The 21,098-nt window shown below is 42.7% G+C and overlaps 1 protein-coding gene across 1 annotated transcript in view; it reads right to left on the reverse strand.

The window, feature by feature from the left end:
* The window catches only part of pid1 (phosphotyrosine interaction domain containing 1), a 145,789-nt gene extending 131,676 nt beyond the window's left edge, over nucleotides 1-14,113 (reverse strand). The window contains exon 1 of the mRNA XM_072255046.1: nucleotides 13,837-14,113. Coding sequence (XP_072111147.1) covers nucleotides 13,837-13,866 — 30 coding nt within the window. The 5' untranslated portion in view covers nucleotides 13,867-14,113. The remainder of the gene's footprint in view (nucleotides 1-13,836) is intronic.
* Nucleotides 14,114-21,098: the final 6,985 nt, after the last annotated feature.

Genomic DNA, 21,098 nt, shown 5'->3' on the forward strand with positions numbered 1-21,098 from the left:
ACTCAGTCAGGAGCAGATCTTGTATCTGAGTGTGAGAGTAAATGATTTGGATGGTAGAAGCATAACAGGGAAGTCCTTGCAACGTGATTTTAAACTGAGGCTATGTTCATCTCTTCAATGGATGATCCCAAGGCACTGATGGATGAGCTGCTGTGTTCCACCGATGTCCTTATCAATATCCATCTCTCAACTTTCACAACAAAAACAGATTGCCAATTCATTTATCTGCACTGTTTGAAGCAGTTTGGTGTTTGCAATATTACTTAGATGAGATTAGAGTTACTGTTCTCACGTACATTGAAAAATAATGTCATTTGTGTTAATGACCAACACTGTCTGAGATGTCCTGGGGACAGCCTGCAAGTGTCACCATTCTTCTAGCATTGATTTAGCATGCCTATAACCCACCAACTCAATACATCTTTGGAATGTGAGAGGGAATTGGAGTACCCAGAGGAAACCCATGCAGTCATGGGGAGAATGTAGAAACTCCTTACAGACAGCAACTGGTGCTGTAAAGCATCATGCCAGCAGCTACACTATCATAGCAAATGTTTCCCTGTATTGGAAGTGATTATAAACTAAGGTGCTTTGTTGAGTATCCTGAGGATGTAAACAGAGTCCAAGTTTTTTTGTTTTTTAGAGACATAAGATTCAATCATTCACACTTCTGTGGTAAATGGTTTCACCTTCCATCTGACACAAAACTTTAAAAATCAGTCTATATAAATGAAATTTTGAGTAAATATTACACTTTCTCTTTTGTTTTCTACCACAACAGGTCTACAGCAGATGCGATCTCACTGGCTCTCCATTTTGCTTTGGAGCACCTAGATACATCAAGACATACAACAGGGTACTGTTTCATTACAGCTTGGCATTGAACGCCATCATTAATACTAAATACTAAGTTTCAAATCCTGGGCCTCTGTGCCACCCTATGGAACTAGATCCTTGACTTGCTCATCGGGAGATCACAGTCAACGCAGATAGGTAATATCATCTCCTCACTGACAAGCAATACAGACGCACCTCAAGGATGAGTACTTAGCTACTGCTCTTCTCCCTCTACACTCATGACTGTATGGCCAAGTACAACTCACATGACATCTATGAATTTATCAATGCTGTTGGTAGAATCTCACCTGGCGATGAGGAGGCATACAGGAGTGAGATGGACCAGTAACAACAATCTTGCACTTGAAATCAGCAAGACCAAAGAATTGATTGTGGACTTCAGGAAGGCGAAGTCGGGAGAGCACACACCAGTTGTCATTGAGGAGTGAAGGGGGTGAGCAACTTAAATTTCCTGTGCATCCACATCTCCGAGGACAACACATTGATGCAATCATGAAGAAGGCATGCCAGTGGCTCTACTCCGTTAGGAGTTTGAGGAGATTCGGTATGTCAGCAAAGGCTCTTACAAATTTCTAAAGACCATTCTGACTGCTTGCATCACAGCCTGATCTGGAGCCTCCAATACCCAGGATGGCAAGAGTTACGGGCTCAGCCACCTCCATCGCGGGCACAACACTCTCCCCCAACCATTAAGGATAACTTCAAGCCACAGTGCCTCAAGAAGACAGCATCCATCAAAATGTCCTCAAAATCCAGGACATGTCTCTTTCTTGTTAGTACCATCTGCAACGAGTACAGGGATCTTAAAACCAATACTCAACAGTTTCGGAGCATCTTCTTTCACTCTGCCATCAGATTTCAGCGCAGTTCAGGAATCCATGAACATTCCTCATTATTCCTTTTTTTTTAGCACTTTTTAAAATTTATAGCTATTTATGTCCTCACAGCAAGTTTCACACCACATGCCAGTGATAATAAATCTTATTTTGATTCTGATTGTTTGCTTTCATTGGGGGGGGGGGGGAGAGAAGCTACAATTATCTTATCTGAGGGATACAATACTCCTTGAAATCAATAGATCAATTGAAAACAAGTGTCTCTGGAAGTCAAAGTCTTCAGTTTCTTATGTTTTTGGTTAATCACAATTTTTCTGGTCATTTGTGCCATTAACGCATCTGAGACCACCTACATCACATCAGTATTATGTGTTAGGCTCGTTTCATTGAGACCAAGGAGTCCAATCAAACTTTTACAGAGGGATTTCTCTTTTGCCCTTTTCTACTCTAACAATGGGGGGGGGGGGCAGGGGTGGCAAATAATAATGGAAAGACTCTAAATTTTAAATGCCTATTTATTTGAACTTTCCAAATGGAACCTGGACTTTGAAATTGTAAATGACCTTGTTTTCACCAGGGTGGGCCCCAGCAGGCAAGTACCTTGGCATTATGCACAGTCCTATAGTACAGGAACTATGCGTGGTCAACTTGTGGAAATATTGTCAGGCATTCAACCCCAACCAAAACATTTCTGCCTGTACTTCTGGCAGAAATTAGAACAGCTAAAAAATAATGTAAGGACCTGGCAGAAGTGACCTTTGGCCTCAAAACAGTCCTAAGTACACAGAGCTAGAAAATTCAGGGGCATAGTGTGAAACCGGAAGAAAGTCACTGGAAGCAAAGGAATAATCCACTTCAAATGGTAGTCCAGCAGAACCTAGGTGAAATGGAAATTAAAATTCCTCTTTTCAACACTTAAGTACTTTGAAGAAATTTCCTTCAGCCTATTGGCCATAAGGACATGATTAGTATTGACTGAACTTATATGGAAGGCTGTTTATTTATGGTTTTACCTGTATGGAAGATAAACAACAAGCACTAATATAATATGTTCCTGTCACTTTCTAAACCCAAGAGGTTCTGAAGATGCTGGAAGTCCAAAGTAACACATACAAAATGCTGGAGGAACTCAGCAGGCCAGGCAGCATCTATGAAAAGGAATAAACAGTCGACATTTCAGGCTGAGACTACTCATCGGGACTGGAAAGGAAAAGGGAAGAACCCAGAATAAGAAGGTGGGAGGAGGGGACGGAGTATAAGCAAGAAGGTGATAGATGAAGCCAAGTGAAGGGGAAGGTAAAGTGCATGGAAGAGGGGGTATGAAGTAAGAAGCTGGGAGATTATAGGTGGAAAAGGTAAAGGGCTGGAGAAAAAGGAATCTGATAGGAGAGGCGACTGGACCATGAGGGAAAGGGAAGGATGAAGAACACCAAGGGAAGTGATAGACAGATGAGGAGAAGAGAAGAGGTAAGAGGGAGCAGAGTAGCGAATGGAAGAAGGTGGAAGGAGAAGTGGGAAAAATACTGCAAGTTAGAGAAATCAATGTTTATGCAATTAGGTTGGAAGCTAACCAAATGGAATTGAAGTGTTTCTCCTCCAACCTGAGAGTGGCCTCGACATGGCAGTAGAGGAGGTCATGGACTGATATATTGGAATGGGAATGGAGAATGGAGTTAAAATGGTTGGCCACCTGGAAATCCTGCTTGTTGTGGATGGAGAAAAGGTGCTTGACAAAGCAGCCCCCCCAATCTACATGGGGTGTCACCAATGTAGAGGAGGCTGCAATGGGAGCACCAGATAGAGTAAATGACTCTGACTGACTTCTGGAAGGACAGTTTGGGGCCTTGAATGAAGGTGAATGGGCAGGGGTCGCACTCCTTCTGCTTACAGGGATAAGTGCCAGGTGGAGAGGAATGAATGGACAAGGGAATCTTGGAGAGAATGATCCCTGTGGAAACAGAGAGGGGAGTCACAAAAGGAAATAGAAAAAAGACAGAAAGGGGAGAGGGGAGAAATAGCCAGAAGTTAGAGAAATCCCTTATCCTGTTGCAGCTCTAGTGATGACAAGTGAAGGGCAAAGAATTTTAAAAAAAATGGAAATGTCTGGACTGCACTTCAACATTTTGCTGAACTAGAGCCCCAAAAAAGATTTGAGCAGGCAATGGAAAGAAAGGCTGACTGAAGCAGCAGCATGCAACTCTGCAAGAGCTTCCCCTAACAATGCAAAAACAATGGCTGCAGAGAGGGGAGCAGTTCCTCAAATTTCTTGTAAGATTTTGGCCTTTTCCAAAACCAGAATTACATCAGAATCAATTTTATCATCACTGACATATGTCATGAAATTCGACACTTTGCGGCAGCAGTACATAGAAGTTCCTCTAAATTACAATCAAATATATAAAAATAAATACTGTTAAAAGAAAGCAAAATAGAGAGGTAGTGTTCATGGATTCATGGAACCGTTCAGAAATCTGATGGCAGACGGGAAGAACCTGTTTCTGAAACATTGTGTGACAGAATCCTGATTTATCCCTATGAACTGTGCTTTTAAAGAGAGAGAGAGAGAAAGAGAGAGAGAGAGAGAGAGAGAGAGAGAGAAAGAGAGAGAGAGACTGCTTTGAGATGATGTTATGGTTTCTCTGCAGCGTGTTTACTTTTTACAAGGACAGTTACAGACACAGAGAAACACATGGGAGTCAAGATGGATTCGGTCAATGAAAGACACCAGGGAGTGAGGTCCTGGTTTAAACTTCCAGTAGCCCAAAACGGGTGAGTTGAGATCGATCCTGAGTATTGATAAATGACTCTCACAAGTTTTCTGCAACTAGAACAAGTTCGCAGGAAGAGAAGAGGGGAGAGGAAGGTTTGAAACAGAAGAAACCTAGTGACAAAGAGGTCACTGTTTGGACTCTCTCCTAAGGAGCCCGTAATGGTGAGCTTGAGTTCCATTCAAATATGAAGGTGTGACTGTCACATAGTTAATCCACAAGAGAGGGTTCTCTGGTGAGGGGAGTACCTTTGCGAATACCACTTGTGTGTTACCCCTGTTTGGGTGTGGTAGTTCACTGAAGAAAGGCACCCCTGTGGCAAATCACTGTTAGAGTTATTTTGTATGTCATGGAATCTGTGGAATATCGACGTAATTGCCTTCTCTCAACATTTACCCTGGATTACCAGTATCTCTCTCTCCATCACTACTCGACTGAATACCACGAACTGAACTGAACTTTACCCGTCACCTGTATCCAATTACCCCTAGACTTGAAGAAGCTTGGTTTTTATATTTCCACACTTATATACATATAATCTTTGCTAACCTATTTGGTATATCTGAATTTATATTACTGTATTGCGTAGTTACTAATAAATAGTATTAGTTAATAGCAATACCAGACTCCAAAGTGTTTTCTATTTCTGCTGGTTCTTTAACCCGTCACGGGGTACGTGACAAAATTGGAGGCACCGCTGGGATCCGAACCGCTGAGATCTCCTGTTTACCAGCTGGTTCTTTAAATTTCCATTTGAGTGGGAGAAAATCCCTTTTGATTAGGTTGTGTGCAAAAATGGCAGAAATGGATGTTAGGGACTTTCTGAAATCGCCAGAGCCATGGACTTTGGAGAGAACTAGAAAGGATGAGTTGTGGGAAATTGCTGAGGAACCGGAACATAAGATGGTAAAGAAGGGTATGACTAAGGCAGAAATTCAAAGAAAAATAGTTGAATATTATATTTCGACGAAGGAATTTACTGAGGATGTGTTGAAAATGTTCGTGGAAGGTAATCCTACTGAGGCTTACCTTCAGCTTCAGTTGGAAAAATTAAGAATGGAGCACGAGTTGAAATTACAATAGCCTGAGAGAGAGGCTAGAGAGGCAGCAAAACAGAGACAGTTCGAGAGGGAGAAACGGCAACATGAAGATGGTGCGGCAGACCTTGGTGAGAGATTTAGTGTCAGTCGAAAAATTAAGTTGGTACCTCCATTTGAGGAAGCAGAACCCTCGTGGGAGGAGATGACATTTATTGATAAAAGTCTGTCAAATCTAGCCTCCAGCATGATGTATCCATTAGGTGGGGGAAGCTCTGAAGCCTCAGCATTCTCCATGTTACAGCTAGCTCATGTCAACCTCATTATCTGTACTAGCTTTTCATTGTAGTTCATGTATGCACAGGTCTCCGCATAACATAGAACATAGAATATTACAGCACAGTGCTGACTTTTTAACCTACTCTAAGATCAATCTAACCCTTCCTTTCTACATAGCCCTCCATTTTTCTATCACTCATGTGCCTTTCTCTGAGTTCCTTAAATGCCCCTACTGTATCTCCCTCTACCACCACTTGGCAGGGCATTCTAAGCATCCACCACTCTCTGTGTAAAGGACTTACCTCTGATGTCACCCCTAAATTTTCCTCCAATCACTAAAAAATTATGCCCCCTTGTATTCCTGTCCTGGGAGAATGCCTATCCACTCTATCTATGCCTCTATCAAGTCAACTCTCACCGTCCTTCACCCCAGAGAGAAAAGCCCTAGCTCACTCAACATATCTTCATAATACACTCCCTCTAATGCAGCCAGCATCTTGGCAAGTCACATGACCACAAGTTTTACCGCACTCCCATTTTCCAGGCATTTTACAGTTGGATTCTCAACAGTAGTTATTGGCCTCCTGCATTTTGGCAATTGTATCAATGCACTGATAGAAGGTGTGCATATGTTGGACAGGAATAAAAACGTTGACTGCACCGACCCACAGGCCAACCACCTTTAACGTGGCTACGTGGCCAAAGAACAGCCTTGGATGAGACATAAGTATACTCACTAAAAGCTGTGGCAATAATGCCAACTACTGACAGAGCCAGCTCAGTGTTGCAAATTTGTAGCAGATGTCCTTGCTTCAGATGATAACGTTCCATCCTGGTGACCTGTTACAAGCTGAGCCATGAAATTGTTAAATAGGTTTCCTAGACAGGAGAGTGGGCAGGGATTAGCTAATCTTTTTTCACAAGACTTCATTTACTTTGTACCATACCATGAAATTGAAGTGCTTTAAAAGAAAACATCTCAAAGGGAGAAGAGAACTTGCTGCCAATATTTTTTCTGGAACTTAGTATTTTCATAAGAATTTCACTTAGGGAAAAATTGCCTCATTATGAACCAAAGAGGTATAGTAAACATTATATTCAGCTCTGCAAAAGCTGCTTAAGAACACCTTCACCCTCGAAACTAGCCAAAGGCTACTTCCAAACAGCCGTGTAAAAAATAGAAAGCAAAACATTAATTCTGTGTAATCATATGTGCTTTCCCAGGGCAAGGGAGCCTAGACTGGAGGGCACAGGTTCAAACTGAGAGGAGGGAAATTTAAGGGAGATTTTTGGGGTAAGTTTTCACGCAGATTGAGGTAAATATCTGGAATGAGCTGTCAGAGGAAGGGTGGAGGCAGTTACAATTACAATGTTTAAATGGCTTTTGGATTGGAAAGAAATAAAGGGACATGGGCCCAATATGGTCAATGGGATTAGAGTAGATAAGTGTCATGGTTGGCATGGACAAGATGGTCCAAAAGGGCCTGTTTCTCTGCTACATGTTTTTTTTTCTGTGTTTTATTTGTGATATCCATGTAAGTGGATTATTATGGGCATTCTCAGCCCTGGGCCTCTACTCCCACATTTGATTCCTACGCTCTACTCACTTTCTTATTTGTGAGTCACATGGGATTAAAAATCAACTTGATTTGAAAAAGGGCTCCCTGTTGATCAAACTTGAACATGGTTTAAGTAGTTTAATTTAGGGAATTCTAAATGAGGTGATGGATTTTCATCGAAGTGCGCCACATAAGCATTCCAGAAATTTATGACCTGGCTCTTTCATAAGTAGGCATGTTGGCATGGTGCAAAATGTAAACAACTTGCTGCTTCATAGCTCCGGCAGCCCAGGTTCAATCTCGACCTCTGGTGCAATCTTTGTGGAGCTTGCAGGTTCTCCCTGTAACTCTGTGGGTTTCCTCTCACATCCCGAAGTCTTACAAGTTGGCAAGTGAAATGGCCAGTTGTATATTGTCCCTAGGCTGCAGCAGAGCAGTAGAATGTGTGTGCATGCGTTTGTGCGTGTGTGTTTGTGTGTGATTATGTGTGATTGTGTGTGTTGGTGTGTTTTCTGGGGGGGGGGAGTGATAGATGGGTACAAAGAACAGAATAGGTTTTGAATAGGATAAGTTACACAGCTCTTTGATGGCTGATGCATGTAAATTAATCGATTAATTAATTTATTTAGAGATACACCACAGAAACAGTCCCTTCTGGCCCAATGTGCCTGGAAATGCCCTTTTACACTATTTGACCAATTAACCCACTAATTTGTACATCTTTGCCATACAAGAAGAAGCTGGAACTCCTGGAAGAAACCCATGCAATCACAGGGAGAGCGTACAAACTCCTTACAGGCAATGGTGGAATTGAATCTGGGTCGCTGGCGGTGTAATAGTGATATGCTAACTGCTACGTCACTATGCTGCCCCGCTGTGCCACCATGCCCCTTTGAGGCAGTTTCTATGTTGTATTTGTAAGAACAACCAGCTGACCAAAAATAAATGACATATCCCTCATTAGGACTTTGGCTCTTCAATGAACTGGTGTTTCTTACAGCATAGCCAGCTAAAATAATATCCTTTCAGAAGCTAAGCTGCTGGAACACAAGTACTACCTTGCTGACGGCATGCTCACTGAATGCTTTGTTTCCACCAAAGAAATGATAAACTTGCTAGTTTCATACACTTTTCACTTGGTACATTGCTAAAAACCCTGAATCCTTTATGGCGACAATCATTAATCATCTGTTTCATTCTTTCTTCATTTCATCTCTGTGAGACCGGTTGAATTTCACATTCTACCACTTTAATTCTGAAAATATTTCTCTTCAAGTCCCTTTTTTTGTTGATTATTTACAAATATACTCTGATTTTACCTTGAAAGGCGTCTGCCTAGCATTTGTACTGTGTAATCATATAATATCTTGAATGTTATTAACCAACAACCAAAACCATTAGACCGAGGACAGTTAAGTCAAATTTTGTACGTATATGTCTTCAAGAGCTGCCTTTCATGTAGCTCAGTGGCGTGTTAAAAAAAGATTACAAACATGTGTTGGATATTTCCTTTATCAATAGCACATATCAAGACTATGATTTTTCTATGAGTTCCATTAGAATAATATTGGTTTCCCAAGTTTTCCTAAAGAATGACGATTTCATAATAGAAAATTATTTTGATATGAAAGGGCAAGCAACGAATGATGTTTTCTTATGGGCAGGAGGAAAAACTGTCAGGAGAATGGCTTGTTTGGAGCACGACATGCTGACATAAATATTCTTACTCAAGTCCTTGATATAACCATGGTCAAAAAGCTGAGGAAATAAGAAAGCAAATATTCTTATCATAGTGGTATATTATTCTTTCTTCCTGGCTTAATGGGTCACCCTCAAATTTAGCAGGCATAGAATAATACCTGGTTCTGGACTCTCACTAAATTAAATCTGTATAACAAATCATAACAAATCTCCCCTTTGCTTTATTTTTCCTTTTGTTGTTCTTCATTGGTAAATGTGACTCCCTGCCTTTGAAACATGACCATCTGAAGTGACCTGTAATTTTTGGTATGCAGTAATCCTAGAGTATTAATGAAGAAACTAACAGATCACAACCAGAAAGCAGAGCCAACTCCCAGGGTCGCCAGGCATATTTTTCAATAGTATGCTCCAAGCAGATTGTAAACATGTGTTTGACTTTATATTTTTTAAAGTCAAGTTTTACATCAGTGGAATTTGGCACGCTAAATGTTAAATGGCAAAAAAGAAATTTGCAGATGACAGAAATCTGAAATAAAAATAGAAAATGGCAGAAGAGTTCATTAGCATCTGTGGAGAGAGAAACAATGTTTTAGATCAATGACTATTTTGATGAAAGGTCATCATCTGAAAAATTAACTTTGTTTTTCACTCCAGAGATGGTTCCTGACCTGCTGAATATTTCCAGCATCTTCTGTTTTATTATGTTACATGTCCAATTCTTGCCAACAAATTCAGCTCTCAATAAATAGATTTTATCCTAAGGGACAAGGTATGCATATTTACCTTCAAATTAATACTTCAGTTTGGTAGATAAGATTGTCCTTTACATGTTGTTTCATGTAACATACAAACATATAACACTATTGCCTGGTATGGATCCAAAGAAGCTGCAGAGGGCTATAGACTCAAGTAGCACCATCTTCTTTTCTTCTTCTTCTTGTTTTATGGTGGTTGGCACCCAGCTTAATGGTGCATTATCACCACCTTCTGCTCCACAGTGTACAATAGACTTACATTCCAAATTCCTTCACCCAATCATACACACACACACACACACACACACACACACACACACACACACACACATAGCCTAACCTATATTTTATCCTTCCATCTTTGGCCATCCTAGTACCCTATTCCTGCTTATTCATCATATTCTATATAAAAAAAAACCCTGTGCCCCTTAAGAAAGATAAAAATACCCTGACCTGTGCTCTCTCACCCATGCCCAGCAACCCTTTTGATGTGAATTCCTGCACCCCCAATTCCCTTAGATTGATTATCATCATCTCTCTCTGTATACCATACTTCCTGCAACATAGAACTACATGTTCTACTGACTCCTCTTCCTGACATTCCTGACACAATCCTGTCTGGTGTTTCCCTATCATTTTCAATGTTTTGTTTAATACACAGTGCCCCAGCCTTAACCTAGTCCACACAATCTCCTCTTTTGTGTATCCACTATCTACCCTAGTACCTGCAACACTTTTTTGTATTTGATATAAATGCCTCCTTTTCCCCTCCCTGTCTCATCTTTCTTGCCGCACTTGGTTGATTTTTTTTCCCAGATTACACACTTAACCTCTGCTTTACTGATATTAATGTGCATTTCTATATTTTCTTTCTTTAACACCCTCTTTGCCAACTCATCCACCCTCTCATTCCCCTTCATCCCTACATGTGCTGGAACCCATAGAAATTTTACCTGACCTCCCTGATTTGCAATTCTTGTTACTGACTGAAGGTCTTCATAAAGTACATCTTGCCGACTGTTTAAGTGAAAAGATCTTAACTTGCTAGAACTGAGGATGATTCTGAGCACATCAACACTTTGACCTGTCTAGCTTTCTCCACCCAACGCAACGCAACCAACACTGCCATCATCTCCACTGTATACACCCCTAATTTATTAGATGTTCTTCTGCTGATTCCAATTTCCTTTGCTGGTTTAGCCACCCCAAACCCCGTCACTCCTGTTTCAGGTTTCTTAGCACCATCTGTATAAATCTGAGTATAATCACTATATTTTTCCATCACATGACAGTTAAATGCACTTACCAAATTAGTTTTATATTTTCCACTCCTTTTTTACCTCTAACAAATGCCAGTCTATGTCAGGCCATACAAGCTTCCATGGAGCTAGAATCGGATAAACTACTGAAGGACTTATCCTTAGATCAAACACTCCACATTCTTTAGCAATATCATTCTCTACCTGACTAAAGTTATCCCTCTGAAACCTCCCATTTTCCCAGCACTCCTGCAACACTCCTTTTGCAGGGCGAGAATCATTGTGTCCCTGCAAATTAGCCCAGTAGTTTGCCATCAATTGCATCCTTCTTAAATTGTTCCATCACAAAGCACAAGTCTCCCCACTATCGAGGATGTCTTCAAAAGGTGATGCCTCAGGAAGGTGGTATCTGGCATCAATGACCCTCATCGTCTGGGACATGCCCTCTGCTCATTACTACCATCGGTGAGGAGATACAGAAGCTTGAAGACGCTCACTCAGCATTTTAAGAACAGCTTCTGCTCCATCACCATCAGATTTCTGAATGGTCCATGAACACTACTTTGCTATTCCTCTTGTGCACTATTTACTTCTAATATTTTTGTTGTAACTTTTAATAATGTTAATATTTTGCACAAAACAACAAATTTTATGACACACGTCAGTGATAATAAGCCTGATTCAGACTGAAGCAGCCCTAAATTCCAAGGTCCATTCTACAAAACTTCATACAGTTCTACTCAAGACTAACATTTATGTAGCACTTTATCACTGTACTTAACAACACCTAATGCAATAAATTACCTTAAAACGCAATGACTAATATGTGGACAAAACTGGCAGCAGGACTTATGTTGGCCAGAACATGGGATGAACTTCCAACAGTATTAGCAATTCATTACTAATGCTGTCTATATTTAACAGAATAAGTAGACAGCTCCATGATTTAAGATCTCCTTCAATAGATAGCTTTCCTAATATGGAGCAATCCTTCAGTGCTGGCACTGGAATGCTGGACCAGATTATGTATCCAAGAATGAGGTTTCAACATGAATAACACCTGCGGATCCAAACCAATACTTCTGAATACAAGTCCCATCTCCTTTAACTGCAGGTTGGAATATCATTGAAAAGATTACCTCTCCATATAAGAAAGAACAGCAATGAAAGGAAGACATTTTTGATACTTTTCCTCTCTCTTTCAGGACTACCGAAGCAAATCATAAACAAGAGATTCTGCAGATGCTGGAAACACATATGTAACATTATATATGTGTGTCCTGATGAAGGGTCTTGGCCCAAAACGTTGACTGTTTATTCCCTTCCATAGATGCTGCCTGACCTGGTGAGTTCCTCCAGTGTGTGTGACCCAAAGCAGATTACAGCCACTGAACTACATCCCCATTAATGGAACGTAGCTGCAAAGGATGCTCCCACAAACTGCTATTATGTTCAGAAAATCTAGTTAAGATGCAGATTGCATGATAAATACTGCACAGGAATAATTTCACCACATTTCAAAATACTGCCACTGGATTTCGTACGTGGATGTGTAGAGCAGAGGAGATCTGATTTAACATCCCATCCGAAAGATAGCACCTTTGACAAGACAGAACCCTTCTAGTATTGCTGTGATAACATAGATATCACACACAATGCTTCCTTGCTGGCTCTCAATTATGTATCTTTTTATCAAATGTAAAGTTAGCTCTGGAAAATTACAACTTGGTGCAGTAGAATTCCATCCCCCATTTTCTTTCCTCGCTGACAACAGGTAGGCGTTGTGTGTGTGTGTGTGTGTGTGTGTGTGTGTGTGTGTGTATCACTCCAAACAATAACATGTTGCATCTCACTTCATGCACTGGAGCCCTTATTGAATGACACAAGAAAAAATGTTATCACTGGCCACTCAGTGAGCAAAACTCCACCCATGCATTAACTGAAATAGATCCAGTATTATTGCGGTAAACAATCCAATACACTGGAGATCCTTAAATGAAGAGGACCTGTTAGTTGGTTTCTATGAAATTACCCACCCACGGTGAGCAGGGGTTAAGGGCTGTGAACAGGTTTCCTTGGTGATTTTCCCTATATCTGCCGCTGCAAATTCTGTTCCTGTACAACTGACACAAGTCTTCCTCGGCACTTGAGTCAAAATTCAGCATAAATGCTGTGGTGTTTCTAACGGCGGCGAGAATAGGAAGGCTGGAACAACCTTTCCTGAGTTCTCAAATGCATGCCAGCGCAAATTCCTCCACACCAGGTCTCCTCTGCTCAGCCGATGTATCATTCGTTGGGGGGGGGGGGGGGGGGAGGCTGTTTCAGCCGGGCACAACTAAACCAGGAGACTTAGTTCCATTTCCAGGCTGAAGACATCCTTTGAACGAGCGTTACCGGCACACCACAGCTCCGCAGGGGGATGAGTTATCCGTAAGAAATCATAGACCTTCCGCACCCCCCGCTACCCACACACATACACAACCGGCCACTATCACACCGGACAGAGAGGCAGGTGGTGAACGCCACTAAATATAACGGTTTGCTTTCGTTGTTAGTATCCGGCGAAGGGAGAGAGGACGAGTAAGGTTTTACAGGTTAGAGGGAGCTTTCTATTCTCCAGCAACCACCCGCCCTCCGTTCCATGCTACGGTGAAGAGAAGCAGGGGGGTGGTGGGGGAGAGAAAGATTCCCATGCTGGGGGACGAGTGCAGGCAGCGTTAAGTCTCTGAGTCTCTGCCCGGCAATGCAGCCGCTGTACTGAGTTCCGACCGGCTCGGCTCTTACCTGCAGTCTCTCGCTCGCTGGCTGCCACATGTTGTTGATGCCGGAGGGGCGAGTGACAGTGGGTGGCCTGGCTAGCTCCGTTCTCCGGATTGCTGCTGACTAGATTCCCTCCGGCACTGTCTGTGTGTGGGGAGGTTCGACTGATGAGGCCGGCTTCCCCACCCCCCACTCTCTCTCTCTCTCTCTCTCTCTCTCTCTCTCTCTCTCTCTCTCACTCTCTCCTCTCTCTCACCTCCTCTGGCCACTCTGCTCTGCTGCAGGCGCCGACCCAGAGGCGGAAAAACACAGTCTGATCCTCAATCCCATTTGTAGTTCGCAGGGCTGGGAGAAAGGGGAGGTCTCTAGCGGAGCTGGGGGTAGGCACACACTTTACAAGACACCGTCGGAGGAATGGGCTCGCAGTTTTCTTCATTTTAATCGCACTTAAATACCCATAAGCAATGCACCAGACTTTCTATCGTGCGGTTCTCACCGCGAAGTATGTGTGTTTGATATAAATGAATCGATGTGCATTCAGTGCAACCCCACTCGAAGTAAAGCACGGACTGATTTTGGAACAGTTATTCTTGACCTTTCCAATTCAATCCATTTTGGGAACTGGGGTACAGAGGACAGCACCCTATTACTCTGTGCGGCAAGGATCCGATCTCAACCAGTCGAGGGAGGGAAGGCGGACTTCAGTGACACTAGACCGGTTATTTGGGCTAACTGACGAAACATTTATTTCTCTCGCTTCCCCCCCCCCCTCCCATTTATTCGTATTTCACACCAAAGTGCAGCCAAGTCTCAAATGTCTGTGATTCGTGTACTGAGCACATTGCCAGGCAGTTGAACGGATCTACGGAAGCATGCAATGGTGATTTTACAGATTAGCTCTCTCCTGAGCCAGATTCAGGGAGAGACAGTACAGCGAGCCGAGAGTGGCCTGCGTGCCGCCGGCTGTGAGCTCTGAGGGGCATTCACAACAAGGGGTTGATTAAGGAGAGTTCGGATCCCCATCTGCGCCGTTCTGCTGCACCACACTAGAACTGGGTTTCCATGTGAGCGGAGAAATACCATTATTGAAATACTGAAGGAACTAAGTGTAAAATTCCTGAGCAAGGACATTAATATGGTACATTCACACCAGAACACTGAATGTCAAACCTAGCCCTCACATCTCAGACTTAATGTTACAGTCGGCAACAGATCCGAAACGAAGTAGTTAGTCTGCGCCGATGCTAATTGGCTGAACTACTGAGATAAAGAGAGGATTATTTTAAACTTTTCCATTTGCTGGCTGGAAAACCTGAAATCTCCACCATTAAATATCAAATCCATTTTAAATTCCAATGCTTTCCAACTATTTATTTGGTCTATTACTTCTTCACTCACTTCCAGTAAATACGAGGAAATCGGTCTGTGGAATGAATGTACTTCTTAACAAAACACACACTGACATATAAAGTGGCATATTTGATGTTTGTTCCTGTCAAGACGGGGCGAGGGAGTAAGGAGATTAAGTCTCTGCGACCTGAGGCTTGAGTTCAATCTCAATTGCGCGGTTGGAATTTTAACTATAAGACACAGGGTCTCATTTCTTCCTGTTTTGTTCCCAGGGAATGCTTACTTCTTGGAGTGAAATGAGGCCTGGTTCTATAGAATAGAACTGTATTGTCATTGCTCAGGACAACGAGATTGCGGTGCTGCTCCAGTGCACGCAAAACGGAAATTTACAATGCGTGTGGTACGACTTAATTAAAACAAGTCCCATATTCACATGCAACAAGTGATTTCCATAGACCATAACACTCAAAGGCCATTGGCAAACCAGGGTGTGGCATTATTCAGCTGCACAACAGTCTTCGGGAAGAAGCTGTTCTTTCAGTTTTACTGTCTTGCCCAAGATGTCTCTGTATCTTCAACCAGATGCCCGGAGATTAAATAGACCGTGTCCGGGATGGTTTGGGTCTTTAATAATGTTACGAGTGCACCGTAGGCATCGGGAGATGTACATTGTCTCGAGGTCGCGTAGTTGAGTCCCAGCGATGGGCTGAGCCGTCCTAATCACCCGTTGGAGTGCTCTGTGATCTGTCTAGCTGCAGCTAGAGTACCACACTGCCGTACCGTACGTCAGTAGGCTCTCTATCACTCATCGATAAAAATTGGCCAGCAATGTTGGGAGCAGATTAGCCCCGCTTGAGCATCTCAGGTAGTATGGTTGCTGTTGTGCTCCCCTACTATCGAGGTTGTGTTCACGGACCAAGAGAGCTCCTCGGTGATAATCATCCCCAAAAACTTGAAACTGGAGATCCTTTCCAGTCCCTTACCACTTATGAATAGTGGGACTTGTTCGAGACCTCTTCCTGAAGTCAGTTATAATTTCTTTTGGCTTCTTGATGTTGAGTGATAAATTGCGGCTCCGGCACCAATCCGACAGTTTCAGCGCCTCCTCTCTATATGCAGATTCGATGCTGTTTGTGATCAGGTCAATCACAATTGCGTTGCCTGCAAATTTGATGATTGAGTTCGGAGCATGAGCACGAGTGCAGTCACCGGTGAAGAGAGAGAGTACAGAATTGGGCGCAGTACACAACCTTGTGGGGCACCCGTGTTCAGGGTTGGTGGGGGTGGGGAGGGGAGGTTGATGTCTACTTGCCTAGTAACAGGACATTGAAATTGAATCAGATGACATGGCAAAGAACAGGTATAGAGGAGTCAAAACTGACACACTTATTTGGCAGAACTGACAAGGATACCCAGCTCCAGCCATGTCAATACACTTCCAGTACCAGACCTCAAGAAAAGAAACTGGCATGAAGATCATAATTGGATAAAGTACCTCGTCTGCTGCTCTTGCTGAATGGCTGATCTATTAACACAAAGTAAGAATTGAAACCATAAGATATAATTCATAAATGACAATAAACGAGGACTGACTGTCCTCATAATCTAATCTGATCTAATCTAATATAAGAGCAGATTTAGGCCATTCGGCCCATCAAGTCTGCTCCAGCATCATGGCTGATTTATTATCCCTTTCAATTCCATTCTCCTGCCTTCTCCTCTTAATCTTTGTTACCCCAACTAACCAAGAACTTATCAATGAGTGCTTTAAATATACAATGACTAGGGTTCTATAGTCATTCATGGCAATGAATTCCACAGATTCTCTACCCTTTGGCTAAAGAAATTTCTCCTCATCTCTGTTCTAAATGGATGTTTCTTTATTCTGAGTTTGTGCCCTCTGGTCCTAGACTCCCCCACTACAGGAAACATCTTCTCCACATTCACTCTAACTGGGCCTTTAAGACAAGATTTCCTTTTAAGGAAACCATTCTGACTTTGGACCATTTTATCATGTGTCTCCATGTATCCTTAAACCTCATCAATATCCTCCCAACCACCGAGGTCAGGCTAACTGGCCTATAATATCCTTTCTTCTGCCTCCCTCCCTTCTAAAAGAGTGGAGTGATATTTTTAATTTTCCAGTCCTCCAGGACCATTTGCTCTATTCTATGACCTCTCTTTTGCTTTTATGCTGTCTTTGATTTCCCTTGTCAGCACAGTTGCCTCATCCAGCCTTGACAATACTGCTTCTTCTTCTGTGAATTGTGTCTGTCCTGTGCCTTACAAATTGCCGCCAGAAACAGCAGCCATTGCTGTTCAACCGTCATCCCTGCTAGTGTCCCCTTCCCATCAACCTTGGCTATCTCCTCTCTCATACCTCTGTAATTCTCTTTACTCCACTCTAATGCTAATACATCTGGTTTTAGCTTCTCCTTCTCAAACTGCAAGGTGAATTCTGTCATATTATGATCACTGTCTCCTTACAGGTTCCTTTATCTTAAGGTCCCTAATCAAATCTGGGCCATTACCTAACACCCAGTCCAGAATTGCCATTCCTCTAGTGGGCTGAACCACTAGCTGTTCTAAAGAGCCATCTTGTAGTCATTCTACAAATTTCCAACAGATCCTACAAATCCAGCACCAGCCTGATTTTCCCAATCTACTTGCATCAATACCTCCATCAATCTTGTAACATTGCTTTTTCACATGCCTTTTCTATCCTACATCTTGACTACTATTTGGAGGCCTGTAATAGAAACATAGAAACATAGAAAATAGGTGCAGGAGTAGGCCATTCGGCCCTTCATTTATTTATTTATCATCATTTATTATGATCATGGCTGATCATCCAACTCAGAACCCTGCGCCAGCCTTCCCTCCATACCCCCTGATCCCCGGAGCCACAAGGGCCATATCTAACTCCCTCTTAAATATAGCCAATGAACTGGCCTCAACTGTTTCCTGTGGCAGAGAATTCCACAGATTCACCACTCTCTGTGTGAAGAAGTTTTTCCTCATTTCGGTCCTAAAAGGCTTCCCCTTTATCCTCAAACTGTGACCCCTCGTTCTGGACTTCCCCAACATTGGGAACAATCTTCCTGCATCTAGCCTGTCCAATCCCTTTAGGATTTTATATGTTTCAGTCAGATCCTCCCTCAATCTTCTAAATTCCAACGAGTACAAGCCTAGTTCATCCAGTCTTTCTTCATATGAAACTCCTGCCATCCCAGGAATCAATCTGGTGAACCTTCTTTGTACTCCCTCTATGGCAAGGATGTCTTTCCTCAGATTAGGGGACCAAAACTGCACACAATACTCCAGGTGTGGTCTCACCAAGGCCTTGTACAACTGCAGTAGTACCTCCCTGCTCCTGTACTCGAATCCTCTCGCTATAAATGCCAGCATACCATTCGCCTTTTTCACCGCCTGTTGTACCTGCATGCCCACTTTCAATGACTGGTGTATAATGACACCCAGGTCTCGTTGCACCTCCCCTTTTCCTAATCGACCACCATTCAGATAATAATCTGTTTTCCTATTTTTGCCACCAAGGTGGATAACTTCACATTTATCCACATTAAATTGCATCTGCCATGAACTTGCCCACTCACCCAACCTATCCAAGTCACCCTGCATCCTCTTAGCATCCTCCTCACAGCTAACACTGCCGCCCAGCTTCGTGTCATCCGCAAACTTGGAGATGCTGCATTTAATTCCCTCATCTAAGTCATTAGTATATATTGTAAACAACTGGGGTCCCAGCACTGAGCCTTGCAGTACCCCACTAGTCACTGCCTGCCATTCTGAAAAAGTCCCATTTATTCCCACTCTTTGCTTCCTGTCTGCTAACCAATTCTCTATCCACATCAATACCTTACCCCCAATACCCTGTGTTTAAGTTTGCACACTAATCTCCTGTGCGGGACCTTGTCAAAAGCCTTTTGAAAATCCAAATATACCACATCCACTGGTTCTCCCCTATCCACTCGACTAGTTACATCCTCAAAAAATTCTATGAGATTCGTCAGACATGATTTTCCTTTCACAAATCCATGCTGACTTTGTCCGATGATTTCACCACTTTCCAAATGTGCTGTTATCACATCTTTGATAACTGACTCCAGCAGTTTCCCCAACACCGATGTTAGGCTAACCGGTCTATAATTCCCTGGTTTCTCTCTCCCTCCTTTTTTAAAAAGAGGGGTTACATTAGCCACCCTCCAATCCTCAGGAACTAGTCCAGAATCTAACGAGTTTTGAAAAATTATCACTAATGCATCCACTATTTCTTGGGCTACTTCCTTAAGCACTCTGGGATGCAGACCATCTGGCCCTGGGGATTTCCCATCAGGTTCTACTTACCCTTGCAGTTTCTAAACTCTGTCCACAAGGATTCTACATCTTCTGATTCTAAGTATCCCAAGTCTTTGTCTAAGGATTTAATTCCATTTTCTTTTACCAACAGAGCCACCCCCCCCCCCCCCCGTCTACCTGCCTGTCCTTTTGATACAAAATGTATCCTTGGATCAAAATGTATCCTTGGATGTGAAGCTACTATCTATGATTTTCTTTCAGCCATGTGATGCCTATGATGTCACACCTACCAATCTCTAACTGCACTACAAGATCACCTACTTAATTCCATATACTGCATGCATTCAAATATACTGTAACACCTTCAGTCCTATATTCATCAACCTCTTTGATTTCGGACTCCCGTTACATTTTGACTCCAATTTGCCTGATCATCTGCATGTCCTTTCTCACAGTCTCACTACACACTGCATCTACTTGTATACCAACCACCCCATCCTCAGCCCTATCACTCTGCTTCCCATCCCCATGCCAGATTAGTTTAAACCCTCCACAACAGCTCTAGCAAATCTATTCTCAAGGATATTGCACCCTCCCCCCACTGCCCTCGAGGGATCAGATGTAATCTATCATTTTTGTACAGTTCATACATTTCCCAGAAGAGATCCAATGATCCAGAAATCTGAAACCCTGCCCCCTGCAGCAGTTCCTCAGCCATACATTCTTCTGCAAAATTATCCTACACTTACCTTCATTGGCAAACGGCACAGGCAGCAATCCAGAGATGACTATCCTGGAGGTGCTGGTTTCCAGCTTTCTACCTAACTCACACTACTCTGTCTTCAGGACCTCCTCTTTTTTCTTACCCATGTCGTTGGTACCAATATGTAGTTAAAAACTTTTCCATTTGCTGGTCAAGCAGGAAATTCACTGACTTCGAGTCAGTAGTCTGAGCAGCGTTTAAGGACTTATCTGTGGATCTGAATGAATATACCCTGGTTGTCTCGGATTTTGTTAAAACAGTTGTAGACAAGTATGTCTGCAGAAAAGCTTCAGAGTCTTCAACTAGCCACAATCTGCTGAGGGCCAGGTTAGAGGCATTCAAGTCTGGTGACCGAGAACATTACAAGAGATCCAGGTGCGATCTCCTGAAAGTCATCTCACAGGCAAAGTGGCAATTCTGGATGAAACTTCAATCAATGAATTATCTCAACAGTTGTGTCAGTGCTTGGATACCATACTCCCTTATAAAGAGAAATCAGGTGACATGGGCAATAACAGGGCTTTGCTTTCAGATGAGCTCAATGCCTTCTAAGCTTACTTTGACCATCAAAATATAGAGGATCCATAATGAACTCCCACAGCCCCCGATGATCCTGTGATTTCAGTCTCTGAGGCCAATGTGCAAGCAGCCTTCAGTAGGATGAACTCATGAAAAGCTTCCGGCCCAGATGGACTACCTGGCCAAGTACTAAAAGCCTGTGCTAATCAACTGACTGGAGTGTTCACTGAGACCTTCAACCTCTCTCTTCAGCAGTCTGTGGTACCCATCTATTTCAAGCAGGCTTTAATTATACCAGTACCTAAGAAGAACGTGGTAATCTGCCTCAACGACTACT

This window comes from Mobula birostris, chromosome 4, assembly GCF_030028105.1.
Source record: "Mobula birostris isolate sMobBir1 chromosome 4, sMobBir1.hap1, whole genome shotgun sequence".
Taxonomy (NCBI): domain Eukaryota; kingdom Metazoa; phylum Chordata; class Chondrichthyes; order Myliobatiformes; family Myliobatidae; genus Mobula; species Mobula birostris.